Here is a 22677-nt window from a genome sequence, read left to right as displayed (position 1 = left end):
GTCAAAATACGGACAAGACCGTCGTACCTACAGAAGAGGTTATTACGGCGGTATTTGGCAGGTAATGAATCACGACATGATGATGAGGCACTACTTTTTCCCTATTAAGAAGAGACAATTGCAATAACAGTTACAATTAATCGCTGGGGGAAGATTGGATGCATGGCGTCTCAGCGCGGCTACAGTTGTCACAGTCAGGTAAAGAGTCATGCGCATGTCAGGTACAGGCTGCACAGCGTTGATCACTAAATCTTTCACAGACTGACAAATGTTTTGGGAAAAAAAAAAAAACCCAAGCGATCTCATAGCAAGGATACTTGAAACAAGATCAAAAACTAATAAGCTAAGCACTTGAAAACAAAAGGAAACTTAACAAAAGTTAATTTAGAGAGGAAGACGCAATCAACCTTTTACAGTTCTCTAACTTTATGGCCCTCAACTATACCACAGAGAACAGACCACAACACCGGGAAACGTGACCCCGTGCGCATGCCCTACTATTTGCGAATACTGTGTGGGTTCTTTTACGTCACACAAGATTATGAAAATAAAAGGGATGTGAGAAGGGGCCGACGATTTAAAGTCAATGTCCCTGAACAGTCGCTTCATGCTACAGAAACCGGAGATAAGTGCCGGCTTGGTAGCCTTCTAGTCTCGTAGCGGACTTTACCTTACACGTGCAAAAATTAAGAAAGAAGATATTTTACTAGAGGAAGGAATCGAAGGAATGGTCGCTTTCCGGACGAGTATTTGTTTTCCAAGAGAAGCGTTTTAGATTTTCTTCAGTGTTCAAAGCAAAACTGTTTAAAGACTTCAAATATTTTGCAATTTGCCACTTTAATTTAAATCGTAACAGAAAGTTAACGCCTTATACCACAGGCAGCCCAAGCTCAGGTGAGAGAAAGACAACATATAGGGATTTTTCTAGGAATCTCAAGACTTACGAAGATAATTATATGAACATATTCTCAGTTAAAAGCCTTACCTTATTGCCATTGCGGGTCGCATCATTTCTGTTTTGTTTTGTTTGTTTGTTCTTGTTGTTTTTCTTTTTTCAGATTCAACGCGATTTGAGCCATTTTTGAATTTCTTGATTGCCAACGGTATTGTATAATACTGTTGGCAACCGAAGATTTTTCATACTATTATCTTCTTAAGATTTTTCTCGGGATTCCCATACAAATCTGTATATAATTGTAGGCCACGTTGGCTTTACCTCACACTGAGCTTGGGAGGCCTGTGCTCATACTGGCAAGAATGGGTCGACTGAACGAGATCTTTACTTTACTATCATGAAGTAACGGTTTCCGGTCATCTTTTAGTTTTCACTGTGTTCTAACAGGGGCACCCAACGACCAATTTGTTGTAAAATGTATTATTATACCCCAGTTAATGAAAATAAATGTTATTAATGCATTTTCAGGTGTTTTTCAGTGTTGCTGGGAAAACATTATCTGTTCCTTTTTCCCAGCAAGACACACATGGAATTTCCCAGCCAGCTAGATAAAATTGGTTGGTTTCCCAGCCAGCTGATCAAATTTATTTCCCAGCCAGGAATTCCGCGCGACAAAACAGGTTTTTTCCGCAAGCGCAATCACTCTGACCACCCGTCGTATGTTGGTGACTACTCTCTGGGAGAGGGAAGGGGTCCTTTTTTTTTTTTTATTTTTTTTAGTCGTCTTCAGTCTTCAGAGTTTCTACAGCCAGCTCGGGTTGAACTGCTAGAAAAAGTCAGTAATTCCCAGGCAAAAACTCTATCAATAATAAATTTTCCAGCCAGCTCATCGAAACGCCTGTATTTTTGCCAGCCAGCAAGATTCCTCTGGGGAACAGATAATAGTGTACCCGTACACGTAAAATGTGCGAGTTTGAATTATAGTCGTGATAACAAAAGTATGGTATTCGAACTCTCCAAACCTTACAACTTTTCAACACAGGTTTAGCAAAAACGATCTTAGAGTACTGCATGATGCTCTTTCAATACCTGTTGTGTATAAGTGTCCAAATGGAACTGTGGCTGGTGGCTTGGAAGGTCTGCTTATCCTACTACGAAGATTGACATATCCAAACCGTTTGTGTGATTTGTGTCAGTTGTTTGGAAGACCCGAGCCGGAACTCAGCATGATAGTCCATGAGGTAAGTAAATTTTTTTTTAGTTGGAAATTGGTGGGGAGGGGAGAGTCAACATTAACTTGTGTAAATAAATGGCCCTACTCTTATCATTAAGTGCGTTTTTCAGACACATGGGACATAAACAGATCAGAAGTAGTATTCCCTGGTAGTATTAACTGGTATTAATATTTATAAAACATATCAAAAGTTAATTAAGGGTATTCCATGTATTTGAAGCACCCCCCTAACTGTCTTCTTTCAAGCCACCTGTTTATTGACCTTTCCCCCCTACTTTTTAGAGGTTTTGAATGACATATACATCAGGTGGAACCACAAGTTGGAGAACTTGGACCAGAACTGGATTGATGCACAGTCATTTGCAGAAGCCATTCACAATGCTGGAAGTCCACTAGACAACTGCTGGGGTTTTATTGATAGCACACTGAGGCCATGCTGCAGACCCATAAGAAACCAGCGAATTTTGTTTTCCGGGCACAAGCGGACACATGGTTTGAAATTCCAGGTAGAAAGGACATCTGGCCAATTATAGTGCTAATATGTTATTCTTTGTCCATTTCATAATTGGATGTTAACCTAACTTGTGTTCATTTGCTTTTAAAAGTGCATTTTGCAAATGTTCAACTTAAAAAATATCTCAAATATCGTTTTATTTTTCAGTGTTGTTTGTCCAAATGGTTTGATAGCAAACTTATATGGCCCAATTGCTGGACATCACCATGATGCCTTCATGCTTCATGAGAGTAATTTAATGCCCAGGCTTGAAGGAAAGTTCAGAGCTCCACATATATTCAGCCTGTATGGAGATCCGGCCTACCCTCTCCGACAGCATTTACTTGCCCCTTATACATGTAGAGGAGCAATGCTCACTCCAGCTCAAGAATTGTTCAACAAAAGAATGAGCAAAGTTCGGGAATCAGTTGAATGGGCATTCGGGAAGGTTGTGCAATATTTTTCATTTCTCGATTTTCAGAAAAACCTCAAAGTCCTTTTGCAACCAATTGGGAAATACTATGTTGTGGGTGTTCTTTTGATTAACTGCCATACTTGTCTATATGGTAGTGTAACTTCAGATTACTTCTTCTTGCCTCCCCCTGACCTACACACATACCTTAACTGATAATTAAACTGACAAATACAAGCTTAACTCAAAACTTTACCTACATTTTTCATGATTTTTTTAGTTACAGATATCAAACCTTGATAAGTTTCTTTACTCAGATAAAAGAGCACGTCCATAACTTCTTAACTTCTCTTACCACAAGAATGAAATATCCAACCCAACATGAAAAGTCAACAAGAAGTCTCATGCAAGCATTTAACATTAATTTTGTAGTGCTACTTTTTGGAGGTCATAAAAGCTTTTAATAATTCAAGCTGCATGTTCATTTGTTGCTCCTGGAGGGAAATGCGTCTCTTCTCAACTTCTAATTGCTCTTGCTTAAGTTTAGTTTCAGCCTCAAGTGCATCACGTTTGTACTCTAGCTCCTGGGTTCTCAGTGCTTGTTCTAGCTCCTTCTTTTCTGACAGGTATGACATCACATCTGGTCGACCTCGTTGCTTTGTTTTCTTTGGCTTCCCTAGTACAATAATAATTATTTAAAGGTAATTACACAATGTGTGTGAATTATTATTCTCACAGGAAATACCAAGGTTATAACTAACGGCATTTTCAAACTACAAAATGACATTTTGCAAACAGCTTGATACTTATTTTACTCCACAGTGAACCTGATACAGAGGGACTTGACATACAAAGAAATCAGAAATGAGAATTACCCCCCTACCCCCCTTAAAAAAAAAGGGTCATGAAACTACACTCCCAAAAATGAATCTTGATGAACAAGAAATTTTTGGGTGTTTGCAATAATGCATTAATTTTTCATATTTACTTTTTGAGGGAGAGGGGGTGGTTTGGCCAGTTTTACCTATGTATTCTATGAGTAGTACCATTCTAGCTCATAAATCTTTAGAAAATAAAAGACAATGGGCCAGGTTCTGGCTCTGGAATGAATATACATCTACTGAACACTTCCGAGGATAACACTTTTATTCACAAGTAAAGTAGTAGCATGCACAACCAGTTATACTTACTGTCACTAGGGCCAGCTGCTCCCTCATCATCTGAGTTCTCACTGCCTGAAGTACTTGATTCTGAAAAAAGAAAAAGAACAGAACAGGGATGGTTATTTTTAACATTCCTCTATTTTAAAAGTTAAGTCTCAAGTGAGTAACAACTTACTTCTCTTCAGAGTTTCCATAGCCTTATCCCTGAATTCATTTGCTTTCTTTTTATCCTCTTCATCTTTTTTCTTGCCCTCTTGCTCTGCTGCTGTAAGTCATCAACATAAGCCCTGATATCATCTAAAAGTTGATGAATTTCATTATACTGCTCCTCAGTGCCTGACCTGACAATTTAACAATAAGACCCTCAGCTATTTGCTCATTATTTTCATGGCTGCAAAGTGTTGTAAAAACTCAAAAAGGAATTAATGAAGTCCTTTTTTAAAGCTGCAGAGTTTTCATCCTTGTGATGGCAGAGAAGAACATCAAAGTGCTCTTTACATGAGCGGCCTTTGAGTGTGATTTCCTCATTTGCCCATGCTCTTTGGAGATTGTCAGCAATTAGGTTCCAGTCATTGGGATTACTAGGGTTAATGCCAGCACTTCTCTAAGAAGATCAAGATCATGGTTTATGTGCCATCTAAACATAGTCTAGAAATGAAAAACCATTGTGAGGTTTTTTCTAAGATACTAAAGAGTGGATAGGAGGGTTTCTGAAAACGAACACACTTCTTTGTACTTCTCACAATTAGGTACATTGCTTTGAACCGTAGGTGATCTTGTTTTAGTTCTAAGCAAGTTATAGTAATTTTAAAGTAATTTTGTACATGCATGTCGCTTGATACATACAAAATCGCACTCAAATTCTACAGTTTATATCTTAACAACAAGCTACAACAAGTAATTCAGTCATACACAAGCTTATTGAAATATCATGGAACTATTTAAAGAAACTTGGCGGGAAGTCCCTCGACCGAAAGCGCGAGGGCACAACAATTGTTATCGAAACCCCGCCATTTGATCAAGGCACGTCGCCAAACAATTTTTTTGATTTTCAACTTCAGCAGTGACTCCCATACAAAATTTTTCAATGCTAGTGCTTTTGGGAGACTCGAACGTTGGAGCAATTCACAGAAATCCCCCAAATGTGCCACAAATTGATATCGTTTCAGAGTTCAAACCGCTCATTTGAGATCCAAAATCAATCCAGTTTGAAGCGCTTTCTTTACAGCTAAAATTTAAATTTGGCAAAAATATTTCAACAGACTTGCAATAACATTGCCAAGGAGTCATACAATTCACATTTGCACTTAAAACGTCATAAAAACTTACTCGCTTCTCCATCCTGTCTTACTCGTAATTCTTCTACGGGTAAACTGGTGTCTACCCCGGGAAAACGGCTGGGTCTACCGGGTAAGGTCGATGACGTCATCGCAAACTGAAAAAAACATGGCGCTACCCGTTACCCGTACACCGATTTCGGGGTATCTTAAGGTCTCTAATTTCACAAATGGTTTTCCGGTCCCGAAAAGTTTTCGGGACTTTCGAGAAACGGGCTGCGAGAGGTTTTTCTCAGGGTACTCTAGTTTACCCCTGTTCTCAAAAATCATAGATTAATTTGATTTGAGTTGAGTTCAGTTTGATTTGGTTTCAAAGTATATTGTTGTATCCCTAGACTTTCACTGAACAAAACGAGAACTGTGATTGATAATATATAACAAGGCACTCATTGTCTGGTCACTCGGGAAACTTGTTAGTTATGTTTTCCCAACGAATTATTCATTCTTACATCTATATTATTAATATAAGTTAGAACTCATTATACATAGGATTCTCCTTAATACAGTTACTGTACCTTTCTTAGAATTCCTGGTAAAACATTGACACATTCACCTCTTCTCACTACATATTCCTCTGCAGTTTCGGGGTCTATAAACAAAGAGACTTGAAAAGTTGCAATACATGGTTTTATGGTTACTTTGTCACTTTTCCATGGATCAGGTGTTAGTTCATTGGGAGTAATCAATTTTCCATTCCAAAAAACAAAGGGAGAGGTTGCTGACCATTTTTTATCATTCGCTGAAGTATTTTGAAAAAAAAAAAAACCTTCTATCTGATCTGCTAAAATAATGTAATTGGATGAGAAATAACTTTTGTTAACCAGATTTGGTGAAGTGGAAAGTTCTCATCTATGAGTCTTGGGTTTGATTACCATGCAAGATTTTAGCCTCCCATCGTATGTGAGGTCTGAACTAAAATAATGTAAATGTAAATGCTTTGTTTATAGTGGAAGTGCACTTAATAAATATCACACTAGTTCACAGGAAACCCACTTTTAATAATCTGTAAGAAACAATTCAAACAAAATTCAAACTTAACACAAACGTGATTAAGAACCCCATCTGGCATGAGGCAACCACTTAGCTATTTACAATGAAAAAGCAAATCCAAACCAGGTTTGAATGAGATTTGAACTCGGGACAACTGCATGAAAACCCAACGCCCTAACTACTGGACCTAAATTGAACGATCTCAACCTGTCTCAAGGGCTTTATTATCTCCAGGTACTGCAGTTTTCCCCTTATTCTATTCACAGCTAATTACATCTGGCTGTGACGCTGAGATCAAGCTACATGGACTGTATAGTGGCTGCCAGAGGTGCCTTATCAATATGCTTTTAACTTGATGTTATGAGCTGTGCCCTTTATGCTTCTGATGAGTCCCTAGGACTTGTTCTGACTGAGAACATAGAACAGGCTGGCTACCTTTGATTTCCTGATGTTTGTTAGCCTATCAGGAGTAAACAGATATCTGCCTTTGTGTTCATTAAAAAAAAAAAAAAAAAGAAACAATATAAATGCTACATGTACTTATCTATTTACCTATTTTATGTTTCAAGACTGTTATGGCTGTTACATTTGTCTCCTTTCCACAAGAATACTGTGTACATGACAAAAATGTGAAAATGTCACAATGCTATTAAATTCACTCTCTAAAAAACGATCCCCATTAATTAACCCTTTTGACACCCAAACTGGCCTTAAAACCACCCAGACTTTACTCTGTCCCAGGACACCCCAAGTTGACAAGTAAATTAAAATCGTCTGCCATCAGCCATAGTGAAATCTGATAAGTATCACCCCCTGTGATCAAAGATCTCTGTGAAAAGGATGATAAAAGGATGACCAAGGATCAGTGGCTCAGTTGGTTGAGCATCAGACTTTCATGTGGGATATCACAGGTTCAAATTTAGAACAGTCACACCAACACTCAGGGTCTTTAAATAACTGAGGGGAAAGTGCTGTCTTTGTATTTAATTTCATTTGCAAATGGTTAGACTTTCAAGTTTTCTCAAATAAGGACAACGAACCATAGGCCCGCCTTACAACCTTAAATCCTGGTAATCAACACTCAATAGGGTCGGCCAGGGTTTTTGGGTATATGGTATACATGCAGGGGCTTTTTAAATCGGGTATACAGTATGTTGCAGCTTCAATACTGGTATTCGGTATAGCACTTTCTTTGAATTTCAGGTATACAGTATACAATGCTTCCATTAATTTTGGGTATATTTGGATAAATTTTGGGTATTTTGGCGAATTTTTTTTGGGTATACACAAGTTGGAGCTGAAACCACCATGAAACTGTATGTGATATGTATGGTATATAAATCCATCACCAGTCCGATCCCCAACACACATTTCCCTTAGGGGTAAAAATTCAATTTTGCATCAGGTTGGCAAGTCAGAAACAAGACAACACTGGACAATAATTATTAATAACCATGTAACAATGTTTACCTTTGTTTTAGCTACCTTAATGTCAATCTTGATATGAATATGAATCGAGAGTTGCCAAATTATTCAATCTTTTATGAATGGTTATTAAGATTTGCTGCAGTTGTCAGGTGCTTGTATAATGAGGTGATTTCTTCAGAAAACACTAGTAAAAAATAATGAAGCCCTCAGAGTGTCCCCAACCTAGCAATCCTTAATCTCTAGAGCTTGCTAAATTAAAAAACAACATGTCCACCCTTGAAAAGCAGTTTAGAATTTCATTTCAGCCCGAGGCGTCACAACTTTCCATAGCGAAGTTGTTAATTATGGAAAAGGAAATGCAATAAGCCTATTATGCTTAAAGCGGTGTCTAGCTGACATTTGCAGACTGCAGACTGCTACAAATAGCACTGATAAACAGTATTTAAGTCTATTAAGCATCCATTTCAAATAGCGCTGATAAACAGTATTTAAGTCTAAGAACCCATTTTAAAACGGTTATCTTTCAATAATTGTGATTTAGGGTTAGTCTGCAGTCTACAGTCTGCAAATGTCAGACACCGAGCTTAAAGTGACTGAGAAAAATTAACAAGGCATGGACACCGATCGACAGGGGCAACTTCATTACCTTCTTGAAGTAAGCGCGAGTAACTTTCTCAAAAGGATGCTTAAACACGTAATTGATGTCCAAATGCCGGACCATATTCACAGCTCGTTTCAGCCATAAAATCTGCGGAAATTTACTCTTTCTTGGGAAGTCCACATGTTGTTTCGATTTTACAGGACGTGAAACGTCAATTGCTATTGGCCAAGTTTGTTTCCAAAAGCCAATCAAATGAAAGCTTTGAAGATTCCAAAATGGCGGATGATAAAGGTGGAATATGGTGGACGATAGTGGTGCCTTCGCTTTCCCAAGAACTATAATTCGAAAAGGAATTGGATTAGAAACACCTAACTACGGCTCCTCGTGCAAAGGTTATTTGTTATTTTGTCTTTTTTTTTTCTTTGCGTTTTTAATTTGGTCGCTCAAAACGTCTTGATGAGAGAGTTAGTTTTGGCAACATATCATTGGTCTGCATGTAGCTATGTAAGCATGATTTTCTCAAGTGTTAATATAATTTTGTCTTTGTATAGTAAAACTGAAAATATTTCCTCAAGATGATTCTGTGTCACATACAAGCGAAAAATATTTTGTGATCGGCGAAGGTAAATATGTAGGCCATTCTAAATAGAAATTTCTAAATTTAGTGTGTCGTAGTGTGCTTTCATAATGTGGCGAAATATTAATTTATTCTGTAAGCTTACCTTACCCCACTTTTTTTTTTACCTGCAGCCCCTAAAATCGGAAGAGTCATTTTATCGGTGCATTTGAGATTTAAATTTTGGCAGCCTCTTTGATGAAACTGTTCCTTGACCTCTTCCTTCTGCAGGTATCGGAGCACAGCTTACGTAGAACAAAATTTACAGGACAAGGAAAACTAAGTAATTCAAAAAAATGCTTTCCAGTACCTGCAGGGGGTTGGAGGAGAGGGGGTGGGGGAGGGGGGAGGGGTGCAGATTAAAATGGAACACAGTGTCCAAGGGGCACAGATGTTTGCACCCATTAAATTGAAAATAGATCAAATGGGGGTCAATTCATGAATCCCAGAGTAGATGGACATTATGTTAAATAGTCTACAAGCAAATTTTGATTGGCCAGGGTGGTAGAGTATATCAGGGGGTAGCAATTCCTTACCCCGTCTTAAAATAATTGAGGGGAAAGTTCTAACTTAATTGCGTTCGATGAAGGAAAATGCAGTTCATAATCTTGGGTGTCCTGTGGTTTCTAGGGTAACCTTTTTGGAGATTTTTTTTTTTCGTCTACTGTCTGTATTTTCTGCACCATTTTGAATGACGACATATGTCAGATGTGCAAAGACTATCGCGCACCTCATGGTTTTCATTAGTACCCAGTCTGAGCAAGACTGAGCATCGTAAGGCGGATATCTAAAGACTACCTTGAGAAGCGTGATGCTTACTTAAATGGTGAGATTTTTTAAGCCTTCTCATGAAGGTACATACCCATGTTTGGTTGCTGTTTAAGTAATGTTCATCAATCTGAATTTCTAAAATCTCGACATCCCTCTCAGGTGCCGTAGTTATTCGGTTATAAGGCGCACTCGGTTATAAGACGCACCCCAAACTTTGCAATTTAATCAAGCTAAGTTCTCAAACTGAAAATTACACGAAAATACTCGGTTATAACACGCACCCGAAAATTGAGAGTTATCAAAAGGATGTGATGAATTTGAGAACAATTATCCTTATACAATTGGCATGCGAACTCTTTTTGTTAACGTAAACAAAGTGAAAAAGTCACACGTAATATACGTAACACATGCAATATTATTATTATATAACATGTAAAAAATATAGAAAGATATACGCAAAAACAAAAGCTAAAAGTCGACACCTGAAAATCATAACATACAACGCATACACTTTTATTTGAACCTTCCGACGTAATAAATAGTCAGAGTTCAGACTTCAGACTTCAAGCGAAAGCGAACGGCATTAAACTCCCACCGAAAGTCATATTCAAAGGTGTTCGACAGCTGAATATCAACACGCCACCAAGGATGCAACCTTCAGTGCACAAGAAAGGCTGGATGAACGAAGAAGGTATGTTTTATCTCCACACTGTTTTTTCAGAGAAGAAACTTTTCATGCGAGCGACAAACATGATTCTCGGAATTCGAAACAAGGTTTAACCGATTGTGTTGTTTTCATGGGTATCACGTTACTGAGCACGTGCTATTAAGCATGTATGCAAATTTCTGTTTGTTTACTTTTCTCTTGACGTCGTTTAGTGTTCTAAAGGTCTCTAAAAGTGCTATTCTTTTTTTAAATTGACAACTAGTGTCCTTTTCTTGTGTTGTTTAAACTGCAAGTTCTTCTCAAATTGTGATCTTAAGATTTTGTTGCGCGAAAATACTTGGCTATAAGACGCACCCCAATTTTAGCACTAACTCGCCACCCAAAGACAGATTTTTCTTGAAAAAACCGTGCGCCTTATAAGCGAATAACTACGGTAATAAATGAATATACACACATAGGCCCTTTCTTACAACCCTTGTTGTTATTTATTACACCATTTGATATTAAAGAATCCACATAGTGTAATTGCAAAGAGGCTGGGGCAAGGATTTTATTGTGTTGTGGTCCATCTCTACATGTATGTGGCAGCCACCATGCACTTGCTTCGTTGTCTACTTCAGATGCACCAAAATCCAACTCTTTGTATCACTATGTGCCATGGTTACAAGGGTTTCCTTACACAACATTCCAATATTTCTTCATTTGGTCAATGAATGATATCCACAAACACCACGAATGGAGTGTGTGAAACAGTGGGAAGCTGCAGCTCTTTTGATTTTAAGGTAGAATGATCATACAAATCTTGTTCTATATGTAAGCTGTATTGTATGAAAAACTATTGAAAGATATATTCTTCACTGTAAAATAATGACTGATTTAATTTATAAATTATAATTTTTTTTTTTCCAGGAGACAATGAGTTTTCAGAGACCATTGACAAATGTTTAGAATGCATGCACACCAAGGAAGTCTGTGCCATACCCCACAAAAAGGAAAATGGTAACCTGGAATTTGCCAGTTTTTCGGATGGTGACTTGTGGTGTGAAATTGAGCTCCTTTCATTTTTAAAGGTCAGTATTGACACAATTCTTAGCGACTAGTACTTTATTGCAAGGAGAACATTATTAATATTGTTTCAGTCTTTGTATCACCCAATACCGAAGGCCTATCTCCCCTTTAGGCTTCTCTCTATGTACCCCAGGGTGGATAGCATCATCCACTGGAAAATATACATGTAGCTGTAAGAATTAAATTAATGTAGAACACTACCAAGTTTCTTTAAACATTTTTGAAGGAATGAATGTATATTTGAAGTGTGGGCTATAGGCAATTTAAGCAACAATTGTCTCTTATTAGAATAAAAAAGGCAGGTCACTCCAGTGCCAGCAGGATTCGAACCCATGTCCTCTATTATGCTGGTGCACTGCTCTGCCAACTGAGCTATGAAGCCAGTCAGCCGGGACCAGGTCAATTTCTTGGGCTTATTTTGTTCCTGTGAAGGACTTGGTGAATCCACCTGCAGGCATAACAGTATTTGTCAGGTGTCTATAAGAAACAATTGCTTAAAATGTCCAGCCATTATAGTGCAAGGATCGTTTCTCTGACATTTGTCTCTAACCCGCACTTCAAATATGCGTTCATTTTCATAGAGTTCTTCACAGGAATAAATGATCTCAGTTGGTACATGGCATTGCACATTCATCGCAGAGATCATGGGTTCGAATCCAGTGGTAGCCAAAAAATTCAGGCTCCCTTGGTAGCCTCAGAATGGTTCATGTGTTTATAAGAGGCAATTGCTTGACTTGTCCAGGGAGAATCACTGCTCTCGTTCTTATTCTTATTTAATCTCGTCTTTTCCTTCTTCTTCTTCTTATCCCCTTTACATCAAAAGTATGACATTGTAGAGAAATGTATAACACATTTCCTCACTTGTCCCTGAGGTAACAGGGATGCAGACTCAAGTGTAGTGGTCATCCCTGCTATCCACCTCAACCTGTAGTTAAGTACAATGTATGGGCATGTGGGCTGAGTTTTAGTCATTCTCAAACAGGCTTTCCTCCAGGTACTCATGACAAGTTTCCCTCCTCATCAATTTAATTTTAAGCATTAAAACTGGTATATGAACAGGAAGGACCAATATTTCATTTTAGAAAGATAAAGAGTGCTCAAATAAAATCTGCATTGGAAAAATTGAACACTAGAAAAGCCTGTGGATGGGATTCTATTACACCTAAAAGCTTGCTTCTACAGGGATTGCAGATTCATTAACAATGCTATTCAATACAAGCATCGATTCAGGTATATGGCCAGATGCTTGGAAAAAAGGTGAATGGTGTCCTGTATTTAAAAATGAAGATCCACTAAATGAAATGAACTACCGACCTGTGACACTCTTAAGCACAGTGGATAAAGTGTATGAACAATTATTGAGTGGGCAAGTTTATCAGCACTTTGACAATATCCTCGACTCTAGCATTTCAGCATATAGAAAAATGCACAGCTGCGAAACAACCATTATCAGACTGACAGAAGAATGGAAATCAGCTATGGACAATAAACAAGTTGTTGGCATACTCTCCACCGATATGAGTAAAGCTTTCGACTCATTGCAACCGTCCTTATTGATCAATAAGCTCAAAGCATATGGGTTCTCAGAGCAAGCACTTTGTCTCATGCGTTCGTATTTCACAAATAGACAAAACCGGGTAAAACTAAATTCAGTGGTAAGTGAGTGGAAGGATATGAGAAGAGGATGTCCTCAGGGCTCATCCTTTGGTCCTCTGCTATGGAATATATTTCAAAATGACTTGACATATCAAATAACGGATGCAAACATCTCAATGTACGCCGACGACCACCAGATTTATGTTATTGCTGAATCAATATCCCAAGTAGAGCAGACTCTTAGAAACGAGGGTGTAGTTATATCAAGATGGTATAATGAGAATTATCTTAAAGGCAATCATAAAAAGTATGGTGCAATGATTTTGTGTAACAGGGATACGGAAGCTGCAGCAATTAATATCACAATTGATGGTGAGAATGTCGAATCTAAACTTTCCCTTAAGCTTCTTGGAGTGACACTTGACAGTAGACTGAACTATAGTTCACACATAAGTGATATTTGTAAGAAAGCAGGAAGCAAAGTCGGTGTTCTTAATCGACTCAAAAAACTGGTTCCTACTCATGCCTTGCTTCAGTTGTACAAGGCTGGGGTGCTACCGAATTTAACCTACTGCCACATGGTCTGGCATTTTTCGAGAGCATCAGACACTAAGAAGCTAGAGAGGGTACAGGAACGAGCTTTGCGAGCTGTATTCAGTAATAAAACAGCAACGTACGAGCAGCTCCTCGAATGGGCAAAACTACCGAGTTTAGAAAATCGAAGACTACAAGACATTTTAATTTTAATGTATAAAGTGAAACATAATTTGGTACCCAAGACTATAATTGACATTTTCCCTATCTCAAATAGTAAATACAATTTACGTAACAAGGATTTTTCTATCCCTAGGGTAAACACTACAAAATACGGCAAACATAGTATCCGATATTTAGGACCGTATTTATGGAGTAAAATAAATATTAACTTACGTCAAAAAACGAGCCTTGAAGCATTTAAACACGCAATCCGAGGTATGGACATAAAAGGATTATTGGACGGGAGCTGTAATTGTCAAGTGTGCCAGTCCTGACGATAACTTCTGATTTTAGTCCCTTTTTAAATTATTTATATGTTTAACTAAATTAGTAATGTTAGTAGCATTGTAAATAATTAACTCTTTTTACAGTTAATCGTTAACTCTATTTAAATTTGTAAATCTTTACATGTATCTATCAATTTTATCTTTTTAATCTTAATTTTATTGATCAATTTTAATTAAGTGTCCCCAATTAGCTCTTAGCTAAGAGCTAAATAGTTATAGACACTTGAATAAAGTTTATGTATGTATGTATGTATGTATGTATGTATGTTAATGGCCAATAGCCATATTTAGCAACTGGTTGAGGTGCCTTATATATTCCTTTGGCCTGATCTTGTTGAGCCGTGCCCTTCATAATTTCATGCTCAAGACTGCAAGTAAAATTGATTAGCTGGGCTGATTTCTCTCTTCCTCCTTTCTCCTCTTCGTACAGTGTTGTACATGTAGGTTGGCTTTGATGCCAGTGAACCAGGGATCATCTGAGAATAGACATCACACACTTATTTTATTTTTTAAATCCCCACTACTTATTTGAGGATTTATGCGGTGGATAATGTTGTTTTCCTTTTGACCACCTTTTTAATTGCTATACAGTCACACAATTTTGATCGATTTCTGTAATTCTTTTTTTTTTTTTTTTTTTTTTGCAGGCAAAAGACCCTTGGCATACTACTCCAGAAGAAAAGCTAACAGTTGCAAAGCACCACAAAGCCAAAGGAACAGACTGCTTTAAGGTATAATATTTATTTATTAGAATGAAACTTTCCATAGCTAACCCTATTAATTAATGTCTGACCAAAGCTCAATTCAAAATGCTTATTTTTTCTCCAGTTTTCTCTCATTTTTTCCCTTTTTCCCTGCCAAACCATTTTTTTTCTCTTCTCTCTTCCTCTTCCCTCCCCTCCCCACCTCCTTCATATCTTCTCCCTACTCTTCTTTACAAACGTTTGCCTGTCATTTCATTTATTTTAGCATCAGTTCACCACTCCCGTCTCCTTGAATCCTAGTTGGAAGGCTGATCATGAATAAAGTTCCCATATCAAATTGTATTTTTTTTTTCTAATTTTGCTCAACATTGCCTCAAATTGTTTCTTGTGGACTCTACCTGCAGAAATTAGGTATTGTTTATTACAATCAAACATTTTACTTAATTTGACAAATAATATTTCAGGACAAAAGGGTCCTAACACTGCTTATTAATGATTTACGTGTCAATCGCCTCAAAAATTCCTTTCCTCTCAACAATTGTCTTCACTTGTTTAACACTAATTCTGTGGTGTGCTTAACACTCTTCTTCAAAGTCACTGTTCCTAAAAGTGGAAAAATGGTTGTAATTTGATCTACATTGTACGACCATACAAGGAAGAGAAGTGAGTTTATTACTGGGTTGACGTCACAGACTGCTGTGCATTGTGATAGTACTTTGAAAACAGCGATGCAAAGTAATATGTGACGTCAACCTGGTATCGGATCCATTGCCCTCCATTGCTTGGTCATGAATCAAACTATGACCTCTTTTCCCATCTTTCAATGTGAATAAAAAAGTGAATTATTTTCAATGCAAAATTCTAAAAACAACAAGATACATTTGGGATGATTTCGGAGAGGTGATAAGCAATAAATAGCCTTCCAATTAAATACATGTAGCTTCTTGGCATTAGTAAAAGTAATGTAAAGCTCCCAAATACAAAAATCAATAAAATAATGACATTAAAACAAAAATCTTTGCATCCGTCTTCACAAAATTCTCTTACAGGCCAGCAATTGGCTTAGTGCATCCAGACGGTATAGCCAAGCTCTTAAGCAGCTGATCTTAATTGGTGACAAATTACCTGAGGATAGCAAAGATGAGTTTGAACAACTAAGAGTGTCGTGCCTCCTAAATTTAGCAGCATGCCAGGGAAAGCGTGAACAGTTTGAATTTGTTGCTGAAAACTGTACAAAGGTTAGAAATATTTTATTGTTAAGTAATTGTTGCAGCTTGTCTATGACTTAAAGGTCATGCCCTCCAGTATTTGTGGAAAAGTTTAGTTTAGCGCCAGAAAACAACTTTACACTGTAGATCACCCCTGAAGAAGACACTTAAGCCAGGAGCGTCGAAACATCGGGTATTGAATCGTAACTTTTTCAATTATGTTGCATTCGTTTTAAGTTTAGTTTACATGATTTTTTTGCCTTACAGTTATTCTGCTTTTAATGGGTGCAAAAAGTGTTTGAGTTCCACCACTTTTTAACGTTACTAACGTCGTCAAGCATATGAATGTTTTTCGTTTCTCTACTAAAAGTGAACATAATTGGCCATTTTCTCCATGGTACTTCTGAGGCTCTCAGTTCAATGTGCCGTAAAACGTAGAAAACCAATGATAATCATTTGACTTATTACTGAGCTAGAAGAAGAAAGGGATCCACTCATATATGCAATCACAAAGTCCTCTTCAGTGCAAAACATCTTCCAAAACGGATAGGCAAGGAGCATGCGACATTATGACAATAAGACAGACCCATAAATATGACTGGATCAGCCATGTCATTGTTACGATTACTAGGTGTTTTTATTCATTTATATTGTTCCTCTCTCTTCTATTGCCACCCGTGTCTCCTTTTACCCTTCATTATTGTTACTGTAGTTGATCCATGGGTCTGACCACGCGTTTATTCCTTTATAGGTACTTGCAATGTCACCCACAAATCTTAAGGCTCTCTTCAGAAGAGGACAGGTAAGTTCACACACTGTCAATTTAACAGTGGATTGATTGGCAAGTGGTTGTGAAGCTTTTGTTATGTATTAATGTGACACTTGCAAGTAAACTGAAGTCAAGGGCACCCAACGAGCAAATTAAGCCAAAAGCCTTTGAGCGAGATGTCTAGGCTCTAAACTGTCTAAAGAGATGTTTTTATCACCTAGAGAAATTTGATCTGTTCGGATATCTTAGCTGAACCGCGCACCGGTGGCTCAGTTGGTTGAGCACCGGGCTGTCACGCGGGAGGTCGTGAGTTCAACTCCGGCCGGACCAACACTCAGGGTCTTTAAATAACTGAGGGGAAAGTGCTGCCTCTGTAATTACATCTGCAAATGGTTAGACTCTCTAGTCTTCTCGGATAAGGACGATAAGCCGGAGGTCCCGTCTCACAACTCTTCAATGTTCATAATCCTGTGGGACGTAAAAGAACCCGCACACTTGTCGCAAAGAGTAGGGCATGTAGTTCCCGGTGTTGTGGTCTGTCTTCTGTGTTGTATCATGGTTGGGAGGGTAAATGCTCGGAGATATTAGCTACACCTAGCTACTCTAAAATCCGAGGGTAAATAAAGACATATGATATGATATGATATGAAAACTGAAGTGTCCGAGAATTTTATGGACCGATATCTTCATTTCAGAAATTGCTTGCTGAACGTTACCTTCTAAGGACTTCCAACCCGACCATTTCCTCATCCGAAACTGCTAGGTGACCTTTTCAAATGCCAAAAATTGCACAAATATCCCTTCCGAAAACGTAAGGGTGTACTTTTTCCTGGTAACGAATCTTTTAGGAAATGTCTTAGTAAAGAAATATTGAGCTGTTTTGCAACCTAGAACCGACAGTCTTAGAATAGTTTGACTCTCTCGAACACAAAGTTCATCAAAAATTATCGTTGGGTGCCCCTGTGAAGGGATTCTTAAGTGGATTAAAACAGGAACAAGAAAGGAGGTGGCTTGGCCTCGTCCTTTAAGCCGCTGTTACACGTTGAAACTTTTAGCTGAAACTTGTGTGAAAGGGCGCGGCAAAACGAGTTTCAGAAGGCGTTGCATCGTGTGACATAAAAGGTCGAAACTCGTTCGTTAACGTTGAAAATGATATCGAAGTGTTTTGTTTCCATGGCCTTAGCCGGTTTCACGGTGAAACTCCTGTTTTTATCACCACTGCGATTGCTGCCACCGTTGCAGAAGTAGGTGGTTCTACTTTTCTTGAAACTTTTCTCGCAACGGAAGTTCAAAAAAAGTTTCACGAAACCGACCATGTTACACGGTACAGTGCCTGATCTGAAACTTGTTTCGCATCACCGTTGCACACATGTTTTAGCTAAGATTTTCAACATGAAACATCAGCAGCTTTAAGATGTTGAATTTGCTTGTGGATGCTCTAGATTCAAATACGGCTTTTAACCACAGATTGGATTTTTTTGTTTTTTTTTTCTCATTTTTATATCCTTACTTTTAAAATGCCTGTTACATGCGTCACTTTTTACAATATCAACTTATCTTTAATGAATATATACGAAATTTATAAATGTTGTCAAATTAACACAAAACGAATTTCGATTGGTTTAATATTTAAAGCTCACGAAGACCCTCACTTATGTCCAGAAACGCAAACAATAAGCCATTTTCGAGTTCATATCTGCCTCCTCTTCAAAGCGAGTCTAAGTGTGAAGTTTTTATTCATATGTAAAGTAGAAGTAATTACCTTAACAAAAACTTTGCACGTAGACTCGCTTTGAAGAGGAGGCAAACATGAACGCGGAAATGGCCCATTTGATGCACGCCCAGTTTTGACATCCAATACGAAGTAATCATTTTCTTCCAATTTTCAACAATAGAGCGAGTTTCAATCGAGTAGTAAAACCAGAACCAAAGTAATTACTTTGTCCAATCAAAAAGCACGGAGACAATCCAGTAAACCAATCAAAAGTCGAAGTAATTACACGTAGCCGACACAAAGCGCGGGAAAATGTGCACGCGCGAGCCACGATTGGTTTTGGTTTCACTTGTGATTGGTTGAATTATGTATAAAATGAAGCTAATTAATTATCAGTATCATTGTTATACCGTTCAATGATAGAGTTCTTAGTGTTTTGACGGAATCTAGAAAAAAGGAATAATCTGCTTTACATCAAGAGCTAGTGAATTCCAAAGTTTAACAACAGAAAAACAAAGAGAACGAATACCATATTGTGTGGTCTGAACTTGGTTTACAAACGTGTATGAATGGACACAACATATTGGCTTAAAATCATCCGCAAAAAAAGATGGGTTAATTTAAAAAACCACTGATGAAAAAAAATATTTATATATTCAGCATGATTATATCACAAAATTTTACTGAAAAGATTTAGGGATTCGAGCAAGCCTCGACCTCTGCATTCTTTCATTTACTTGACGTGAATTTAAAGAACTAACAAATGCTTAACAGAAGTGGCATGGAGAAATGCAACAACAACAGTGTTCAGTTAAATAAGGAGAAAGATGGCGAGTTTCTTTATTTGTGTCTCTACAGGCATTCGTTTGTTTGAATGAATATGAGAAGGCCAAGGAGGATTTAGAAAAGGTTGGAAAGCGTCTAGAAAGTACCAGTTTCCCTCCTTCCCTCCCTCCCTCCTCTCCAGTACGTTTGCGGACGTTAACATTTAGCAATAAAGGCCTGTTTAAACGGTTTTAACATTTGACCAACATTCGTTCAACTTTGTTGAACGGATGTTGGGCAAATGTTGGAAGCAAAAACAAAGTTATGCCGTTCAAACGCTTCCAACATTGCGCCAACAAAAGAACCAATTAACACTTGCGAAATTTGATTGTGAGGAACTAAGAACTAGAAAACAGACTCTCTCGTCCAGATAAACTACGCCATATTGACTTTTGCGGGCTGACGTGAGCATGCGTGTGTTCTACAATTGTTGAACAGAGTGTTCAAACTGCTTCAACACCATTCAGCATTTTCGAGAACAAAGGACAAGTTGAATCGATGTTGAATGAAGTTTAAACCAATTTAAACTAGATTCAAAACGCTTTCAACAAGCTTTGAACATTTTTTACGCTTTCAGCAATGTTGGACGACCTGTTCAAACGCACCGGACATTTGGCTCAACAAAGCGTTGAATGCACGTTAAAGAAAATGTTGAAGCCGTTTAAAGCGGGCCTTAACTTGCAGCGTCCTTTTCACCGCACGATTCGCCTTCAAACATCTAAAGTACAGACCGAATGCAAAAATGGCGGTCAATAAATTATTCTTTTGTCTTTGTGATAATTACTCTGACTAGCCTCGTTTTACAACCAAAATTCTTTCAGTTTTACACGCGTTAGTCAGGCTAAAAAGAATAATTTGTTGGCGGCCATTTTTTCATTCGGTCAAATTTCAACAGCGATATGGGCCACTCAATCAAATTAAGAGCGGAAAGAGCAAAGGGCTGCTTGTCTCATTAGCGACCTTTAGACCTTTAGATTTGGCTACACGAAAGATTGTCATCATTTCGCTTGTTACCCAATTCACTTTATCAAAGCCTTCTTATGACGTGATAGAGGAGAAGCCAGGGATCAGAGATGCCCTTGAAAGCGTCTGGTTTGAAATGGAATCTCGTATTCCAAGTTGCCGTTACTTTGTTAAGAACGCCTAATGTATGAGAAACAATATAGTTCTTTGTGGAAAATTCAGTTTTGCTGTTATCAGATACAGTAACTCCTACATTTATCTTTCCGACGTTCCTGCTAGTTATTTGCCCCTTGAGAAGTCTCTGTAGAGAGCACTCAAATACCAAGAGTTGCCTGTGTCCTTCTTGTAATTCCATTGCATGGGCGCTTTTCTCTCCTGCTCCGCAATGTTTGTCTTTCCTTGACGTTCTTCCTCGGCACACGGGCGCTAAAATATCTGCCAGTTTTCAAAATAACGGTTGGAATTATGTCGGTGATCTAAGTCTTACTCACGATTAGTCTAACGTTTCGTTTGTCCTTGTTTTGTTTTGTTTGCGTTTTTATTTTTTATTTATTTATTTTTTTTTTCTTTCAGGCTTTGACACTTGCTCCATGCAATTCTGCAGTGCAAGAACAACTTCGAATTCTAAAACATAAGCAAAGATTACACGATGAAAAATTATCCAAAGCGCTTGGTGCCATGTTTGGAAACCGGAAAACGTAAATTGAGTAGTACCGCTGACGCTGGTGAAGTTATACATCTCCCCGGCCTGCTGTTACTGGTGTTAGTGCAGGGAACCCAGTAAAATGACCTGCTAGTTGTTTCGTTGCAGCCGGTCTGCAAGGAACTGCTGCACACCAGATGCAAATAGGCATTCGGGACAAAAATGTCACGCACTCTAAGCACAACGGAGAATGTATATTTTTTGAGATGTAATCCAGTAAAGACAATTTAGCAGTAGGCAGATTGCAACCTTCTTTCAGTCAGCCATGTTGTATTCGAAGGTATTTGATCTTAATGAAGCCCGTTTCAAACGGCGAACTTTTCATGTACCGAATCTAATGCAAATGACAAAAATCTATTGTTTTAGCTCATATGCATTAGATTCGGAACGTGAAAAGTTCAACGTTTGAAACGGGCCTAAGAAAGAAATGAAATTACTGAAGCGAGATTTCAATTGTTTCGTGTTTACTGCAAACTGTAGGCTGAAATTTGGTGTTTGACAAAAATCATTGCATTTATTTGATTTCAGCTTATTTTCTGTCTCTGAGAAACAGCTATCGAGCAAGTTCTGGAAAGAGAGAAATAAATCTGTTATTACGAACAACGGTCAGCCGTTAGGGTACATTAGATTTTTTAACGGGTGCCTTTGATTTGCCCAGCTCTTTGCTGTCACGATATTTTAAGTTTATATTTTTTTGCTTAGCATCAACGCTGACTTGCAATTTGGAAAGGCTACATTCATAGAAGATATTACACGGCGGCGCGAATAAATGAAGTTTATTTCGGGTGGTAAATTATTGTTATATAGTTAGGGGACACTCAGTGTTTTAGTTACCGCTTTTCTAACACTGAGTACAAACTTTATCGCCAATTCGTGTAGCGTGGGACCAGTCTTCGTAGTTGGGGTTATGGAGCGAAAAGGAATATGGCGAAAAAAAAAAAAAAAAAGAGCGAAGCGAGCGACAATTTTTTTCTTTTTTTCTGGCACGTTCCTTTTCGTTCAAGAAACCCCAATTGCGGAGCCTGGTCCCAGGCTAAAATTCTTGCAGCTGGGCAGCAGGAATTTCTTTAATTTTCGCATTTCTTCTTCACTTGCAAGGACCTCCTAGAATAATTTTAAGTTGTATGAAGTTTTATCCTTCCTTTTAGCGTTTTCTTGTTTCTCCGAGGAGTATTTTACGTAAGCTTCAGAGAACTTCACGAATCTATCGTTCGCCATATGCAACGGCGGAAATGATGCAAAGATTCTTCCTGTTTTTAAAAGCGATGACCCTTCTCTGTTCTCAAATTATCGGCCTATTTCTATTCTCCCCTGTCTCTCTAAGGTTCTTGAGAAACTCTTTTACCTCAGGCTATCGGAATTCCTTACAAAGTTCAATATCCTTAATCATCACCAGTACGGTTTTAGACCTCATCACTCTACCGCTATGGCTATCTTAGAGCTTGTCAATAATATTTATGAAGGTTTTGAAAACAAT

At 38.1% G+C, this 22677-nt stretch overlaps 3 protein-coding genes across 7 annotated transcripts in view; 1 reads left to right on the top strand and 2 right to left on the bottom strand.

The window, feature by feature from the left end:
- Nucleotides 1-22677, bottom strand: part of LOC138008084 (uncharacterized) — a 166966-nt gene that overhangs the window by 98857 nt on the left and 45432 nt on the right. The gene's annotated exons all lie outside the window — the stretch shown is intronic.
- LOC138008079 (inner centromere protein-like) lies at nt 2352-9452 on the bottom strand. The gene is made up of 8 exons (XM_068855263.1): nt 9298-9452; nt 8599-8888; nt 7077-7134; nt 6050-6123; nt 5527-5632; nt 4373-4462; nt 4225-4284; nt 2352-3710 (listed from the first exon to the last, which is right to left on the bottom strand). Exons 1-8 carry the CDS (start codon nt 9323-9325, stop codon nt 3469-3471), a joined length of 948 nt encoding a protein of 315 aa, XP_068711364.1. The 5' UTR covers nt 9326-9452; the 3' UTR covers nt 2352-3468.
- Nucleotides 8807-21985, top strand: LOC138008081 (uncharacterized). Of its 5 annotated transcripts, none has more exons than XM_068855268.1 (8): nt 8817-8945; nt 9105-9176; nt 11517-11677; nt 14962-15045; nt 16068-16256; nt 16978-17028; nt 19568-19618; nt 21071-21985. In XM_068855268.1, exons 1-8 carry the CDS (start codon nt 8852-8854, stop codon nt 21197-21199), a joined length of 831 nt encoding a protein of 276 aa, XP_068711369.1. In that variant the 5' UTR covers nt 8817-8851; the 3' UTR covers nt 21200-21985. The 5 variants fall into 5 exon arrangements, with proteins under 5 accessions (XP_068711372.1, XP_068711369.1, XP_068711371.1 ...); XM_068855272.1 differs by lacking the exon at nt 8817-8945 and adding an exon at nt 10565-10631 and having other exon boundaries at nt 9162-9176; nt 21071-21792; XM_068855271.1 differs by lacking the exon at nt 9105-9176 and having other exon boundaries at nt 8807-8945; nt 21071-21800.

The sequence above is a fragment of the Montipora foliosa genome, chromosome 6, assembly GCF_036669935.1.
Source record: "Montipora foliosa isolate CH-2021 chromosome 6, ASM3666993v2, whole genome shotgun sequence".
NCBI lineage: Eukaryota > Metazoa > Cnidaria > Anthozoa > Scleractinia > Acroporidae > Montipora > Montipora foliosa.
This window is presented reverse-complemented; position numbering and strand designations above follow the sequence as displayed.

Coding starts and splice junctions, on each gene's coding strand:
- LOC138008079 (XM_068855263.1), bottom strand. CDS start 9,325: ATGACTCTTCCGATTTTAGGGGCTGCAG. Junction 6,124..7,076: donor AGTCTTGAAACATAAAATAG/GTAAATAGATAA, acceptor CTTTGTTTATAG/ACCCCGAAACTGCAGAGGAA. Junction 4,285..4,372: donor TATGGAAACTCTGAAGAGAA/GTAAGTTGTTAC, acceptor TTCTTTTTTCAG/AATCAAGTACTTCAGGCAGT.
- LOC138008081 (XM_068855268.1), top strand. CDS start 8,852: ATGGTGGACGATAGTGGTGCCTTCGCTTTCCCAAGAACTATAATTCGA. Junction 8,946..9,104: donor CTACGGCTCCTCGTGCAAAG/GTTATTTGTTAT, acceptor GTCTTTGTATAG/TAAAACTGAAAATATTTCCT. Junction 17,029..19,567: donor CTCTCTTCAGAAGAGGACAG/GTAAGTTCACAC, acceptor GTGTCTCTACAG/GCATTCGTTTGTTTGAATGA.